The sequence below is a fragment of the Choristoneura fumiferana genome, chromosome 27 (assembly GCF_025370935.1).
Source record: "Choristoneura fumiferana chromosome 27, NRCan_CFum_1, whole genome shotgun sequence".
In the NCBI taxonomy this organism is placed as follows: Eukaryota; Metazoa; Arthropoda; class Insecta; order Lepidoptera; family Tortricidae; genus Choristoneura; species Choristoneura fumiferana.
In genome coordinates, this window is record NC_133498.1 from 3,785,931 (window position 1) to 3,803,178 (window position 17,248).

The 17,248-nt window shown below is 40.6% G+C and overlaps 2 protein-coding genes across 2 annotated transcripts in view; one reads left to right on the forward strand and one right to left on the reverse strand.

The window, feature by feature from the left end:
- Nucleotides 1-1,439: 1,439 nt before the first annotated feature.
- Nucleotides 1,440-5,273, reverse strand: LOC141443616 (cytochrome P450 6B6-like). Its single transcript, XM_074108957.1, has 3 exons — nucleotides 4,080-5,273; nucleotides 3,552-3,805; nucleotides 1,440-1,920 (listed from the first exon to the last, which is right to left on the reverse strand). Exons 1-3 carry the CDS (start codon nucleotides 5,189-5,191, stop codon nucleotides 1,733-1,735), a joined length of 1,554 nt encoding a protein of 517 aa, XP_073965058.1. The 5' UTR covers nucleotides 5,192-5,273; the 3' UTR covers nucleotides 1,440-1,732.
- A 960-nt stretch (nucleotides 5,274-6,233) lies between these two features.
- LOC141443623 (cytochrome P450 6B6-like) overlaps nucleotides 6,234-17,248 on the forward strand; it is a 27,044-nt gene continuing 16,029 nt past the window's right edge. The window contains exons 1-3 of the mRNA XM_074108964.1: nucleotides 6,234-6,678; nucleotides 15,449-16,239; nucleotides 16,568-16,821. Coding sequence (XP_073965065.1) covers nucleotides 6,358-6,678; nucleotides 15,449-16,239; nucleotides 16,568-16,821 — 1,366 coding nt within the window. The 5' untranslated portion in view covers nucleotides 6,234-6,357. The remainder of the gene's footprint in view (nucleotides 6,679-15,448; nucleotides 16,240-16,567; nucleotides 16,822-17,248) is intronic.

Sequence of the window (17,248 nt, forward strand, 5' to 3'; positions counted from 1 at the left end):
TTGACAACACTTTGTTAAGACAGTTGTTTTAAAGATGTAAATAAAACGTTGGCTGACTTGAAACCTCTTTAGTCTGAAATGACGAGGAGAAAAACTATACGTAAATCCATAATTCCCGCGGGAACAATTGAGGCCACTGTCCTTTAGTATACAGGCATGGAATAAATAACACCATCACCACCAGCAGATGTTCCTGCGCTCCAACTTCTGGCCGGAGGGTGTGGTGTTCCGTAGTTTTAGGGTAGCGACGAAGACGACATTCAAAAATCCCTAACTGTTGATAGTTTTTTTAATGTATTTTATGTCTTTTTGTTTGTATTATTTTGAATTTTACTGCGCATTGGTGTTTAACTGTAACGCTGTAATTTTTTGTTGAAATAAATGAATAAATCATTGACGAGCAAGTGTGATGAAAATAAATATTTCTTTCTTATACCGGGTGGGCCCAGTAACAGGAACAAAAAATTAAACCACACAAGTCACACAACTTAGTTGTAAAACTTTTGAAAATAACTTTTATTGTGATTTTTATTATAGTTTAAAATTTGATTGGACAAGCAATGTATTGCTAAATCCGTCATTTTGTTACGTGACAGGCGATGTCATTTTAGGCTATTGGATGCCGTAAATTGAAAATAGCATTCAACTTGTTTGGAATAAACATAATGATAATATTATTCAATTTTTGAAAGTTTCATAATTAAAGTAGCAGAATCTGGGTTTAATTTTTTGCTCCTGTTACAGGGCCTTCGCGGTATTACTTGTACTGTACCACATTTTAAACTACTGTAATAGTGGTTTCATTTTTTATCTCGAGTCAATGAGGGTTTCTATGATAAGATACGAGTGGTTGACACTAGTAATAAAGTGGGTAGTAGTGCGAGGTCGTTTGGCAACTTTGACTTTTGCGTCACGTTTGTGATTGGTTAAAAAAACCGGCCAAGAGCGTGTCGGACACGCCCAAAATAGGGTTCCGTAGCTATCATGAAAAAATTAAGTAGTATTTTTCTAAGGATTTCGTATTTTATACGGAATCTTCCAAGAAGTTTAGGTATATTTTATACCTTAGGCTGCTATTTACTCATAAACTACTAATAATTCTCAAGAAAACTTAGCCGTTATAGTTTTCCTTGAAAGTTTGATATACTTTCTACCATCCACTCGATTTTCATGAAAATTTATTTATTTATTTATTGTCAAGTCATGTTCATTGCAATAAGATGTCCCATTAGTAATTTGCACTTTGAAGTTGAATATTTCGCAAACAAAAAACTGAAACGGAAAATCGTCTTAGCAAACCCCTAATGGTTTTAAAAGACCTATCCACACTATAGGGTTGGGTGAGAAAATAAAAACACCCCCATCTTACGTCTATTGGAGGTACTCTAAAAAAAATTTTTTTTTAATTTTTATTCTAATTACCATTTTGTCGGCATAGTTTACATATATATCCGTGCAAAATTACAGCTATCTAGCATTGATAGTCCCTGAGCAAAGCCGCGGACGGACGGACACGCAGACAGACATGGCGAAACTATAAGGGTTCCGTTTTCCCATTTTGGCTACGGAACCCTAATAAATGAGTTAATCGCAAGCTAGAAATAACGTCAAACGAACCTCTCCATACTGACGCTATCTACCGATATTTCGCTTGTCAAGAAACCCTCATTGTAATAATACCGTAGAAAACTACCCTCATAGAGCGAGCTGTAATCATTGAATTAAGTGACATCTAGTGAAGAGTAGCAGGAAACTTTCTTTCCTGCAACTGCAACGGTAGGCCACCTTTAATGTTCTGTACGAGCATAGCGGCCGGGTCCGATAGAGGCGTTCGCAGCGTGTTAACAGATGGCGCCACTGTGCACGTGCGCAAGAGTGCGGCCAGCCCCACTAGCGACTGCATCAGGCCGAGGCGTCCGCCTGAAGATAAACAACGCTTTCTTACATATTAATGTATATGGTATACAGTGTTTAGTACAGTCACCAGCACCACTATCTGACACAACAAGCATAAATATCTCATACGAGTCTAATTCTACCGGAAGGACGTGTCAGATATTTTTGCAGGTGACTGTACAATTTGCTTTCAATGAGGGCTATCGCGTATGAATTCGCCACTAGAGGCGCAAGTGTAGCGTGAGGTCTCCGAAATGTCAAATCTCATAGTTTTTGGGTGAGCTACGCGGGTTTATTTATAATTAGAATAATTTTGTAAATATTTTGCAATATCTAAAATTAATTTTGGCAAATATGCGTTCTGGGGCAATGAATGTCTGTGTTTTGAGACAGTTTTGTCTTTCGTAAACCTTTGTCCTCCCTTTTTTCCGAACAAAACGGGGACATTGCAACACTGTGGCATGCTCGATATTTTTATGGTACGGTTTTAAGGTGTATTAGATATGATTTTAATCTAAACTTTAATTTCACACCCGTAAAAACAGACTTTGAAAGCCATACTTAAAAACCTCACGCAACAGTGCGCCATCTATTGAGACAAAAAACGATAGCCCTCATTAGTGTTTTTACAAGTTTTTTTTAACTTGCCCTGTTTGTTGGATTAAATCTTGCAAGTTCATTTTGATCCCTTTACAGTAGTAGTCTGATTGACTTGAAATGTGGTATACCTACATATATTATGTACGTTGGATGACACCGCAAGTACAGTAAATAAAACCGGCCAAGAGTGTGTCGAACACGCCCGAAATAGGGTTCCGTGGCCATTACGAACAAAATAAGTAATATTTTTCTAAGGATTTCGTATTTTATACGGAATCTTCCAAGTTTAGGTATATTTTATACCTTAGGCTGCTATTTACTCTTAAACTACTAATAATTCTCAAGCAAACTTAGCCGTTATAGTTTTCCTTGAAAGGTTGATATATTTACTACCATCCCGAAGTTTTTCGAATTTTTCCGCCCACCTTTTTAGATTTTAGAGGGGGGGGGACGCTCGATTTTAATGAAAATTTGCATTTCAAAGTTGAATATTTCGCAAACAAATCATTGAATTGAAAAATCGTCTTGGCAAACCCCTAATGGTTTTAAAAGACCTATCCAACTATCCCACACTATAGGGTTGGATGAGGAAAAAAAATCACCCCCACTTTACGTCTATGGGAGGTATAGTTTACATATATATCCGTGCAAAATTACAGCTTTCTAGCATTGATAGTCTCTGAGCGTCTAGTCTACCTCCTAATGGTTTAAAAAGGCCTATCCAACGATACCCAATACTATAGGGTTAGTCGAGAAAAAAAATTACCCCACTTACGTGACCCTAAAATTTTTTTTCCTACCATTACGTCTGCGCAGTTGCTACATATTATTTCTGACGTGGAAGGACAGACGGACAGACAGACAGAAGCAGACAGACAGACAGACATGGCGAAACTATAAGGGTTCCGTTTTTGCCATTTTGGCTCTGGAACCCTAAAAAGTAGTCGTATAAAAAGCTTGTATTTTATAACAGGAACTTATTTTAAGTTGTAAGATCGGTGAATTCTAATAAGCTGCGATAAACTTTCAAGTAAGAGATTAAGGATTAACCTTACCTATACAAGATCTGGGGCCTCCTCCGAATGGAAAGTACACATGATTCGGGATGCTGCTCACTCGCTCGGCGCTAAAACGTTCTGGAATGAACTTCTCTGGTTCTTCGAAATATTTCTCGTCGTGGTGGAGAGCTTGCACTGGGACCAGCACGTAGACCCCTTCGTCTATGGTCAGGTCCGTGCCAGGGAAGGTGTATTGACGCGCGCATCGACGGATCAGGAAACCCACGGACGGAAACATCCGGATGCCTTCTCTGGAAATTATGAAATAATATTTTGTTTGTGATTTGAATCAGCGGTACGAGGAAAAGCTTTCAAGTTTCTAGATTCGGGCGAGATCTGAGGCCGTATTTGTCTAATATATCTAATGTCGGAAAGAAGTGGTGCCTCTTTTATCAGATTTCATACATAGTATGCAGTGTCCCACTAACTTGCTCAATTCTTCCTCTAACGTAAAGTAACCCCCGTAACGTATGTAATTAGATTTGTTGAATAGCATAATTATGATGAAAATCAGAACTAACTTACTTGAAGCACATCTCCAAATACTTCATCTCTTTGACGGCGTCGTAGCAGAGTTTGTTGTCGTACCGACTGAGGACGTGGTCGATCTCCTGCTGGCACTTGCGCTGCGCCTCCGGGTGGAAGGCGAGCTGGTGCAGCGTGTAGCTGGCGGCTGACGAAGACGTCTCAAAGCCTGCCGCGAAGAATATGAACACCTGAGCAGCTATCAGCATATCGTCTAGCTGCAGCTCTGCTTTCTGCGGAGTTCCATCGGGATTCCTCCTTTCCAAAGACTCTCCAATGATCACACCTTGCCCTTTTAACTCGAAAAACAAATCTATAAAGTCGTTTCTTTGTGATGGCTTATAATTTCTCTGCTCCATAATACTTTTCACTATTGAAACAGTATTTTTTTCCACCCCCGGGTGCAATATGTGAAGATGCTTAAACGTTTCTGGAAACATCCACTTCAGTCCCGAAACGATAGCTCCTCGCGCGGTAACTGTGAAAATCTGTTTTCCTAACTGACGAAAAATTGAGTTTTCATCGTCGATGGAGTCGGCATCGATGCCGAAGCCGCAGACGCCGATGAAGTCGGTGGTGTAGCGCGCCATGAGGTCGCGCACGTCCAGCTCCGCGCCTTTCGCCGCGCCCGCGCGCGCCATGTGCTGCAGGCGCTCAGTCCTCTCCACGATCAGCGGGAACATCGCCTTCAGCTTGCCCGACGTGAACGCCGGCGTCAGCCGCTGACGCAGCAGCTTCCACAGGTCACCATCGGCAAAGAACAAGTTCTTCATCATCGGTTCTATAACAGTCTTGTGGTGATTCAACCCTCTTGCGTAGAAATAGTTAAAGTCTGATACCAACACATGCTTTATCAGTTCTGGATCCCGTATAAGTAGGGAGACTGCGTGCCCCCCGAAGTATCCAACGTATTTTTCGTTCGGGTATTTTTGGTACAGCTCCGCAAGGTATTGCGCAAAGTTGACTTTCTGGAAGAAGACTCGACGAATGCTGCCGATGAAAGGTACTGGTTTATCATATTTTACACCTCTGGTTTTCCAGTAATCATGGTTTCTTGTACTCCATAAATAAATTAAATAGACCGTCACCCCAAACGCTACGAACAGAAACATGTTTCCTTTTCTTTTCTGGCTGTGTTTCGATATAAAATAGAAATTATTCACTCCCGTGTTGTGTTATCAAGAACAAAAGACAAACTAGTTTATAATAATAGTTCTTTCCTTGAATAACAATTGGATCGCGTGATTGGGCTAGAAATAATGTTACTTGTGTAAAAACATAATGACAACTCAACAAACGACCTCATTTAGTTAATCGGCTCAAAGTTTTTTTGCAATAACATGCAGTAAGTAAGCAAGCATTTATTGAAGTTTTGTGCAGCAAATACTCATATTCTTACGATACTGGATAAATGCAGTGAAATAGACTGACACAAGTGACATAATGTTGTTACTTTACACCTGCCAACTTGTGAGTTAAGCGCATCAGATCAGTATAATACGTATTCAGAACTGATATAGGTTCTGCAGTGCCTCGACCAGTTTTATTAGTATTATCGCTTCTAGATTTCTATACTATATTGTACATTAAGTAATCTGTAGAAAGTCATAGAGTATGATGATCTACTGGTAATGGTGCATTTGACAGTACTTAGTTTAAATGTGCAATATGGGGCCATTAATAAATAATATTATCTATCTTCTATCTATACATAGGAATAAATCTGTAGAAAGTCGGTGTCTGTGCATTGGAAATATTTAAGAAAACTGTTACTGGGGGCCTAATTAGCGCAAATAGAACCCAATACAAGGATTTTTAGAATAATTGTCTTTTTGCTTGTGCATTTTGCACACGCTAATCTCAGAAACCACTCAACGTAGAAGGATGCGGTTTTCACTGATGTGTTGTCCTTGCCTTGGATTAACATTTTATTTTGCATTTATTTAAAATAAAAAATAAAATATGCGTAAAGTTAAAGTAAAGCAGACTAAAAAAATGTTAATATTATAGTGAACCAATTAAAAACAAGATGTATGTGGATTTAAAAGGTACTTGTATAATATGCGATAAAGTTCTTATTTAAAGATAAATTTTGCAGCGAAAATTGTGATTGCTTGCGTTAGTTTAGTGGCAGTGCGTGCTTGCTCGCTGAGTACTTAGCGACCGCTCGCACTGCCGTGACGTGACGTTACCGTTATCATCAAATTATGAAATGATCGAAATTTCCGACCTTGTAACGCAATTAAAACTAAAATTAGATTAAGACCGTGACATAAACATGATAGAGCTAGTGGTAATCGCTGTTGTTTTGGTATTGTATGTATTCAGCACACAAGGCCTTGACTACTGGGAGAAGAAAGACGTCCGCCATGAGAAGCCGCTACCATTCGTCGGAAGCGTGGGAAGAATCATCAGACAGAAGATGAGCATGACAGAATACTTCACGGAACTGTACAAGAAATATCCAGAAGAGAAGCTCGTTGCGTACTATTTTTCGAGAGAGCCAGCTGTTGTTTTGAGAGACCCGGAGCTTGTAAAGCATGTGCTAGTGACAGACTTCCAGTATTTCTATCGTCGAGGAATCAATTATCATAGGGATGTTACCGAACCGATGTTGAAGAACCTGTTCTTTGCGGATGGTGACCTGTGGAAGCTGCTGCGTCAGCGGCTGACGCCGGCGTTCACGTCGGGCAAGCTGAAGGCGATGTTCCCGCTGATCGTGGTGAGGAACTGAGCGCCTGCAGCACATGGCGCGCGCGGGCGGGAGCATCTTTTCTGCATTTAAAAACTCTAATTATATCACTAGCATTGCTCCATAGAATCACTCCATAGCGCAGGTGTGACATAACATAGGAATGAAATGCTAGAAGAGCAGACTTTTCGGAATCTTCTGGAGGTGTCATGACCACATGATCCACATGATTTTGCCAGTTAGTGTGACAATCGAGAAATATGCCCAGAAATTTAGTCCCATTAACATTTTCCAAGCCACAGCCCTTGTAGCTGACCTTGATATGTGTTGCACTACCCTGCGCCGCATGAAACTTAACCTAGAGATCATTATTTTCCATCCAAACATTTACATCACGAAAGACCTGGTTGACTTCATCACAATAATTTTGATTGCATTGATCACTGCGCACTACAATTGAGTAATCATCTGCGAATAGCAATATTTTATCCTTTTTTTTATTGATAGTAGGTAAGTAAGTCATTGATAAACGCAAGAAACAGCAAAGGACCCAGGATACTTTCCTAAGGTACTCCAGTCCTTGATGTTTGATAATTTTACTTAAATGTATTTGTGGTAAAAGCCACGAGTAGCAGTTGCCTGTGATACCATAGCTGTAGAGCTTAGCCTAAAGCTTTTTGTGACAGACTCGATCAAATGCTTTCGACATATCTGAGTATAAAGATCGCGGAAACTGGGACCCTATTATTCCTACACTGGCTAATAATATTGAGCAGCTCATAGATTGCCAGGGTTGTTGATTTTTTTTGGTCTAAATCTAAATTGTGCGATTGTCAACACATTGTTTATGTTGTGTTATGATTTATTTATTTATTAACATAAAAATACAATTTATTGGTCAAGGAATTATTAAGCCGCAGTACGGGTTGTATCGAGTCTTGTGCGGCCGGGATCCCATCCCGAATCGGCCTATTTAGTCACGAGCGCAAGTGTCGTCGTGATGCTACTTTAATCATTTGTAAATAAATGATGTCAAGGCCTATTATTATTATTAGCCTTTATGACAAATTAAATTTTTATGACTGACGAATGGCTAGTCTTACTGAATTAATTAATAAACTGTTTCCTTTTTTCTTTTCTTGATTCCATTTTTACCGTTAAGAGCCTAAGTAGACGGGGTAGTTTTTTTTGAACAGACGACATGCGTTTTATCATCATCATATTATTAGCCATATCCACTGTTGGATGTAGACCTCCCCCATAGACCTACAGTTGCTTTGGTTGAAAGCTGCCTACATCCACCGTAAACCCGCAGCTTGAACCAAGTTAACCTCGTTGGTGGACTTCCTACGCTGCGGTTGCGGATCCGCTGTCTCCATCGAGATCTTTTCAGTCTCAACGGCTATCTACAAGTGCTATATGGGCAAGCCCATAATCACTTCAACGAGCTAATTCGCTTGGCTATGTCGGTGACCCTCGTTCTTCTACCGTATCTCTTCATTTCTGATTCGATCCCGCAGAGAAACCCCGAGCATATGGGAGTACTCTCCATCATAGCTCTGTTCTGTGACCAACTGTTAGCCTATTTATAAGGCATATAGTGAAGCACCACGTCCCGAATCCATGTGTCATCGATGTTAAGTATCACACAGTGGTCTTCAACCAGTGTGTGATGACATGCGTTTATGGCGCCGAAGATATTCAAAAAGCTGGTAGAAAAGTGACGAAATAGTTCAAAGCGTTTTAAAAATACCATTGGCCTTAATTAACGTTCGCAGGCGAGCGTCTGGGGCTGATGCAGTCGCTGGCGGGGCTGGCGGCGCTCCTAAGCCAGTTCCAGGTGGCACCCTCGGCGAACACCCTCAGGACACCCTTGAAGGATCCTGCGGGACACGTAGTCCAGAGCATTAAGGGAGGAGTGCCTTTGTCTTTGACTTTTTAGAAAAAAACAATTTTTTTTTTTACTTTCGTACAGAAAAGATTAAAGCGTTTAGCTTTCGAAAAACCAGTAAGCTTCGTGTGATGAAAATGCAAAATGATGGCGGCAGCACCCGACATAAATCCCGAAAAACAAAAACATACATACAAGACGTAATTAAATAACTGCATGAAAACCTGAAAGTATTTTGTTCCGAATCGAGAGTAGAATCGATTATACTTTAAAGCAGTTTGTGTTTTTTTAAATTCCATTTTTACTGTGACCAGTCTAAAAGTTACGAATACAGCGTTTGCTAAGTAATTACCTAAATATTTTAACGAATTGTTGGTACTATTTTTATTATTATCAGCCTGGATTGATGTCCCACTGGTGGGCAAAAGTCTCCCCCCCCCCAAGTCCTCCATTTCCCCCCCAACCAAAGCAGCAGGGCTACTTCGAAATTCGAAAATCCCGCCGATGCTAATATTATTTACTTAATAAGAGAGTGCGAGGGACGGCACAATACGAACTTCGATTTTCTAATTTCGGAGTAGCCTCCCAGCCTGAGGCCAGTCGTCGAGAAATACATTGTTGGTATATACTATTTAGATAATTTAAAACTGGCCGTTTTTCTATCAGTATAAATTTTCTTTTAACCGCGAAGCAAAAACCGCAAAACAAATTAAGAGTGTAGAACTTGTGTAGAATGAGTAACCATTTAAAAAAAATGATAATAACTAGATTGTGGTCTGTCTGAGGTTTTCAGTTTTAGAATTAAGACCTTGTGTGATGAGATGAAACTGCAGCCGGTTATGGTGTAAGTTTTTGTAAGAGTGGGTTGAGGAAAGCGCTTATCGCCAGAAGGGAACTGTTCTGTTCTGATCTTGATAGGGTATCGTATCATTATGAGCGATTAGAAATGGGCTTTTGTTAAACCCACATATGCCCTGATCACACGTACCGAGTTAGAGTGGCGAGAGAGTGTCCTCGGCCGAGTGCTCGGTTCGTGTGTACTATGTGACGAGTACTCGCCTAGTACTCGGCGGAGCAAAATGGCGAGCGAGCCACTCGGACCCTGGTTTGTTTACTAGGCCGAGTGCCCACCCCCGCACTCCTCTCAGCATACCCCGCGCCGACTCGCTCGCCACTCGGCAGGTATGAACTCGTTCACTCGCCACTCGCCAGTACGTCCAAAGATACAGTATATATGTAGCGTCGTCGTAGCGACCGGCCGCGCAACCGCGTATTGGCCATTGTCACCAGGAAAAATCAAAATGCGTGTAAACACCTACTCGCCCACCCTATTCTCTCGGCCGAGTACCAATTTGCTGTCTCGCCATGCTACTCGGTACGTGTGATCAGGCATAAGCACAATACAAGTAACTATTATATTACTTGTATGTGACATAGGTCCTATGATCTCGGCTCAAAGCAACAGAGAAGTGCTATATCGAATTCTGATCCGATTGACTGTAATTTTTTGAACGCGCGCAAGAAATTTGGGTATTCTATTTGACAGCGAACTGTACTTTTAAAGTCATATTATAGGTTTGGTCAAGTCATGCTTCTACCGCCTAAAAGTCTTATATCAGATTCGAAACCTCCTTTGTGAGAAAATGCATATTACACTTTGTGAGTCACTGATTCTGTCTAAGGTCAAATTAGTATACGGACCAAGGTTGCAGTCGGCGACTCGTCGTTTGGTTGAGCGTTTCCAAAATGCTTGCTGTCGTTTTTGTTTCGTTGTTCCACCAAGAAGACATATAACGCCATATCTCAACAGCTAACATGTTCTCTCGAAGACACTTACATCTTGCAAGTCTTCTGTTTGATATCGTGAACTTCAAAAGGCCTAAATTATCTTTTTTTTTACTAAGATAGGTATTTCCCCTTTTCATAGCAGATACGGGACTAGATCCACCCGACATTGTATGGAAGTTTTGATATAGTTTTTCTAGTTGCATTTTACATAGTGAGCAGTCGAAAAACGTGATCGCCATGGATATTTCTGATCCAATTAATATGTTTCTGCTCGAAAAACTCATCGATGAAACTTAGAGAGAATGGTCCATGGCATAAATAAAAAAAACAAGTAATATTATGTGCGTTATAATAACACAATTAAAACACTTACTACAGTCTTAAAATTTATTACCAGAAAAAGAGCGTATCTTTAGTTCTTCACGGCACTTACGTCCTTTTGTTAGGAAGCGCAGTTTTTCGGAAATAACTCAAAAACGGTATATCCGATCATGTTGAAACCAATTTTCGTTGAAAGTATTTATCAAGTTACCTTTCCATATTTTATGCTTATTTTTTGAACAAACGGTTTACAAGATAGAGGGGGGGGGCACAATTTTTGCTACTTTGGGAGCGATTATTTCCGGAAATCTTCACTTAATCAAAAAAGTTTTTGAGAAACCTTACTATCTTTTCAAAAGAGCTGTTGAACTATGTGCCACAAATTTCAATATTTATTTTTGTAATTTAACTACAAACTAAATAGCGGCTTTGACAAGACGTCTGTACTCCAAATTTCATTGATACCATACATCTTGTAGTTTTCGAGTAACATACGAACGGACGGACAGCCAGACAGACAGACAGACAGGCAGACGGACTTTACGAAACTATAAAGGTTCCGTTTGTGCCATTTTGTCTCCGGAACCCTAAAAAGAAGTGACTATGGTGAATTTTATCACCTTACTCGAACCTTAATACCTGTATGCTCCGGGAAGATTGATTGTATTTCCTTCCATAATTTGGAAACCCACATCAGTCTATCCTTATCTTTCGAATGCTTTGACATCCATCCTGCAGAATGCAGGTGGTAGGACCTTGTAAAAGGTCCGCCCGGATTGCTACCACCATCTTGCTCGCTAATCCTGTCGTGAAGCAGCAGTGCTTGCACTGTTGAGTTTCGGCGTGGAGAGTAAGACAGCCGGTGAAGTTACTGGCACGTGAGGTATCCCATCTTAGGCCTCTAGGTTGGCAACGCGTCTGCAATACCCCTGGTGTTGCAGATGTTTATGGGCGTGGTGATCTCTCACCATCAGGAGACCCACTTGCTCGTTTGCCATCCAATCGAATAAAAAAAAAGATAGGTTGTCTAGCTTGCACACTAAAAATAAATTCCTCGCTATTTACATTAGACATGACGTTACCGATCGCGCGACTAATTCAAATTGATTTGATTTTATGGCGACGCGTCACTATCGCCTCTTGTCGCACGCCAAACCTCTCGCTCTGTCGATCAAACGTTGCAGTGCGGCCGCTTTTACGTAGTGTCAAAGTCTAACAGCCTTATTCATAAAAAATCCTTAATTGAGGTTGATCGGTCTGTTACTTAGCAGACTGATTAAGCTTGTTAGACGGTTGTCAAGAAGTATGATTCATAAACGCTTGCTAGCAGTCTGCTAGTTGTTGAGCTGCTGATAGACGGATTAGACGCGTTATGTTGGCCACCTTGACAAATCAAAGACAAAAAATGGCCTAATCGATAATTTAAAAAAAAAATTGACAGCAGTGACAGCAAATTAGCAGGAAAAAAAATAAAAAGCGAGAAGTTTGTTTTCCCGCCATTTCCGATCCGCATGTTTATGTTGTGCAAAAAGCCATAATTATGTTAATCATCCTATTTTTTTTTTCATATTTATTGTTAATTTATTGTTGCTAATTTAGAGGATTTTTAAATACAAATTCCTTAAAATATTTTTTCCTGTTTTTTTTTTAATTTTTGCGTAACTTCACCCTTCACTAAAAATATCTTCGGTATGGTTTTTTGCTCTTGTCAAAGTCAGCTGTTCAAACTTGTGGCGGCCATTTTGTGACTTAGCAGGGAGATAAAGGAGGGTCTACGGTCCTCTAACTTTAGCAGAGCCTTGATCGACTGATTAGCGCTAACAGACGTTTATGAATCATGTTTTTTAGCATCGGGCCTTCAAGGAGCCTTCAAGGAGGCTCTAACTTTTTATGAATAAGGCTGTAAATATATATAAAGCACTAGGATCAAGCCCCAGCACGGGTAAAATTCAAAATAACCCTTTCATAATAACCTACCTCCTTTGGACAGTCGCGTAGTCGGGTAAAAAGGTCTCAAGGGCACTTCGGACACATTTTTCAGCTCCTTTTCCCTAAAACTGCAGGGCTACTACGAAACTCGAAACTCGAAGTTCGTATCTTACCGTCCCTCTCACTCTCGTATTAAATAGTATAAGTGTCAGAGGACAGCACGACACGAACTTAAAGTTTCGAGTTTCGTAGTAGAGTAGCCCTGCCCTTCAATGGCAATACGCTGCAGCCTGCAACTCGAGTTACAGCGTTTTGCGTTGCCTTGCATAAAACGATTCCTCATGATCATACCTATAAAAGACTTTAAAATATATGTTCTAGTTTAGACTGTATAAAACTGGCAAGACGCGGGTAACTGGTAACTGCATATAACTAGCCAAAACATCATAACTGCTGTAAGTGTAAGAAAACGGGGGAACGCGATTTATCTACTTGCAGCGTTCTGCACTACCAGTGTAAGAAATGTAAGTTATTACAGCCTTATTCATAAAAAGTTAGAGCCTCCTTGAAGGCTCCTTGAAGGCCCGATGCTAAAAAACATGATTCATAAACGTCTGTTAGCGCTAATCAGTCGATCAAGGCTCTGCTAAAGTTAGAGGACCGTAGACCCTCCTTTATCTCCCTGCTAAGTCACAAAATGGCCGCCACAAGTTTGAACAGCTGACTTTGACAAGACCAAAAAACCATACCGAAGATATTTTTAGTGAAGGGTGAAGTTACGCAAAAATTAAAAAAAAAAACAGGAAAATATTTTAAGGAATTTGTTTTTAAAATCCTCTAAATTAGCAACAATAAATTAACAATAAATATGAAAAAAAAAATTAGGATGATTAACATAATTATGGCTTTTGCACAACAAAAACATGCGGATCGGAAATGGCGGGAAAACAAACATCTCGCTTTTTATTTTTTTTCCTGCTAATTTGCTGTCACTGCTGTCAATTTTTTTTTAAATTATCGATTAGGCCATTTTTTGTCTTTGATTTGTCAAGGTGGCCAACATAACGCGTCTAATCCGTCTATCAGCAGCTCAACAACTAGCAGACTGCTAGCAAGCGTTTATGAATCATACTTCTTGACAACCGTCTAACAAGCTTAATCAGTCTGCTAAGTAACAGACCGATCAAACCTCAATTAAGGATTTTTTATGAATAAGGCTGTTAGACTACAGAAACGTAGGTTTCTGTTAAAAAAAACATTTCTCATTATAGGTAAGTACAAGCTTTTTTTACTAATTTACCTACTTTTTGTTAACTGTAGGTACTTTTATTTTGTTTTATTGACCAGATGGACTAGTGGTTAGAGAACCTAACTACGAAGCTGAGGTCCGGGTTCGATTCCCGTCGGGGCAGATATTTGTATGAAAATACGAATGTTTGTTCTCGGGTCTTGGGTGTTTAATATGTATTTAAGTAAGTATCTATATCTATAATTATAATTATATTTATCCATTGCTTTGTACCCATAACACAAGCTTTGCTAAGCTTACTTTGGGACTAGGTCAATGAGGGCTATCGTTTTTTGTCTCACTAGATGGCGCACTGTTGCATGAGGTTTTTAAGGTTATGGTTTTGAAAGTCTGTTATTACGGGCGTGAAAACAAAGTTTAGATTAAAATCATATTTAATACACCTTAAAACCGTACCATATAAATACGAGCATGCCACAGTTGCATTGTCCCTGTTTTGTTCGGAAAAAAGGGAGGACAAAGGTTTCCGAAAGACAAAACTGTCTCAAAACACAGACATTCATTGCCCCGGAACGCATATTTGCCATAATCAATTTCAGATATTGCAAAATATTCACAAAATTATTCCAATTATAAATAAACCCGCGTAGCTCACCCAAAAACTATGAGATTTGACATTTCGGAGACCTCACGCTACACTAGCGCCTCTAGCGGCGAATTCATTCGCGATAGCCCTCATTGGTGTGAATTGTGCCGTGATATTTATTTATTTATATTTATTTATTGTCATCCCACCTACAATACCAAATTAGGTACAAGCCAATCCGACCACTGGAAATGAGTCAAAAACTTGCAAGAATTGTCCCAAACAAAAAATAATAACAAACAGGGCAAATTGAATAAAATGCTGTAAAAACAGTAACCTTTGACATTTCAAGCCGTTTTGGCATTTTTCCATCCCGTCAATAGAACTTATTTATTTTTGTTCCGTGAAACCAGTTTTACCACCAAGACGTCATGCGGTCCAGTTTAATTCCAATGAAACAACTAATAAATCTAACCAGTCTGTGTTCTGTACGCGATAACACAACACGCAGCACATGTGTTGATTAAATGTGATATAATTTAAATTCACCGTTTCGTAGTACTTTATGTAATCTTAAAATAGATAAACAAACATGTTGTTCATAATAGCATTTGGAGTGATAGTTTACTTAATTTATTTATTGGGGACAACGAACCATGATTACTGGAAAAACAAAGGAGTAAAATATGAGAAACCATTACCATTCATTGGTAGCGTCCGTCGAGTATTCTTCCAGGAAGTCAGCTTGGCGCAATACCTCGCGGAGCTGTACCAAAAATACCCGAACGAAAAATTCGTTGGATACTTCGGAGGACCCGCATTCTCACTAGTCGTACGGGATCCAGAACTAATAAAACATGTTTTGGTGTCAGACTTCCACTATTTCTATCCGAGGGGGTTGAATCCCCATAAGACTGTTATAGAACCGATGCTGAAGAACCTGTTCTTTGCTGACGGAGACTTGTGGAAGCTGCTGCGTCAGCGAATGACGCCGGCGTTCACGTCGGGCAAGCTGAAGGCGATGTTCCCGCTGATCGTGGAGAGGACTGAGCGCCTGCAGCACATGGCGCGCGCGGGCGCGGCGAAAGGCGCGGAGCTGGACGTGCGCGACCTCATGGCGCGCTACACCACCGACTTCATCGGCGCCTGCGGCTTCGGCATCGACTCCGACTGCATCAACGACGACACGTCAACTTTTCGTCAGCTAGGAAAACGAATCTTCACCATAACAGCGCGGGAAGGTATCATTTCGGGACTGAAATGGATGTTTCCAGAAACATTTAAGCACTTTCACTCATTACCACCGGGGGTGGAAACAACTACTGTTTCGCTAGTGAAAGGTATTATGGAGCAGAGACATTATAAGCCATCACAAAGAAACGACTTTATAGATTTGCTTTTTGAATTAAAGCAGAAAGGTGTAATCGTTGGAGAGTCTCTGGAAAGGAGGAATCCTGATGGGACACCACAGAGAGCAGAGCTGGAACTAGATGACCTGTTGATGGCTGCCCAGGTGTTTGTGTTCTTCGCGGCCGGGTTCGAGACGTCGTCGTCGGCGACCAGCTACACGCTGCACCAGCTCGCCTTCCACCCGGAGGCGCAGCGCAAGTGCCAGCAGGAGATCGACCACGTCCTCAGTCGGTACGACAACAAACTCTGCTACGACGCCGTCAAAGAGATGAAGTATTTGGAGATGTGCTTCAAGTAAGTTGTTTGTTCTTAAAAGTTCTTATTTCCATTATTATGTTATTTAGCAGATCCAGCCCGGAAGTAACGATAAGGCTGCGTTTTCGCCGGAGATGTCCGGGGATGTGTTGCGAGAAATATGTGTCATGAACATGAACCAATATAATCGCGTCTATAATTGTTATCTAGTATAGAATAAGTGGAATAAGTGGAGGTAGTCGAACGGAGCGAAAATAGGTTAAGAAAGCGTTTCTTTTCGTCCTCGCAACGCATCCTCACACATCTCTGGTTGAAACGCAGCGTAAGCGACATATACCTACGTTAATTTTAGTTTTAACTGTTCCAGGGAAGGCATGCGAATGTTCCCCTCCCTGGGTTTCTTGGTTCGTCAGTGCGTACACCAGTACACCTTCCCTGGCACGGACCTGACCATAGACCAAGGGGTCTACGTTCTGATCCCTCTGCAAGCTCTCCACAACGACGAGAAATATTTCGAAGAACCAGAGAAGTTCATTCCAGAACGGTTTAGCGCCGACCGAGTGAACAGCATCCCGAATCATGTGTACTTACCTTTCGGAGAAGGACCTAGAGCTTGCATAGGTAAAGTACTTTATCTATAACTTCTATTGTTTTAGGGCCTACGCTCCTGTAAACTATACTACTTCACTTCACTCTCACTCACTCTCTTTCTTCTTTTACTTTTACTTTATATGCTTTATACTATTCGATGTTATTTTTAGGGTTCCGGAGCCAAAATGGCAAAAATGGAACCCTTATAGTTTCGCCATGTCTGTCTGTCTGTCCGTCCGCGGCTTTTTGCACGTATATATATGTAAACTATGCCGACGAAATGGTACAATTCAAAATTGAAAAAAAAAATTTTTTAGGGTAGTACTTCCCATGTGCGTAATGTGGGGGTGTTTTTTTTTTCTCATCCAACCCTATAGTGAGGGGTATCGCTGGATAGGTCTTTAAAACCAATAGCGGTTTGCTAAGACGATTTTTCGATTCAGTGATTTGTTTGCGA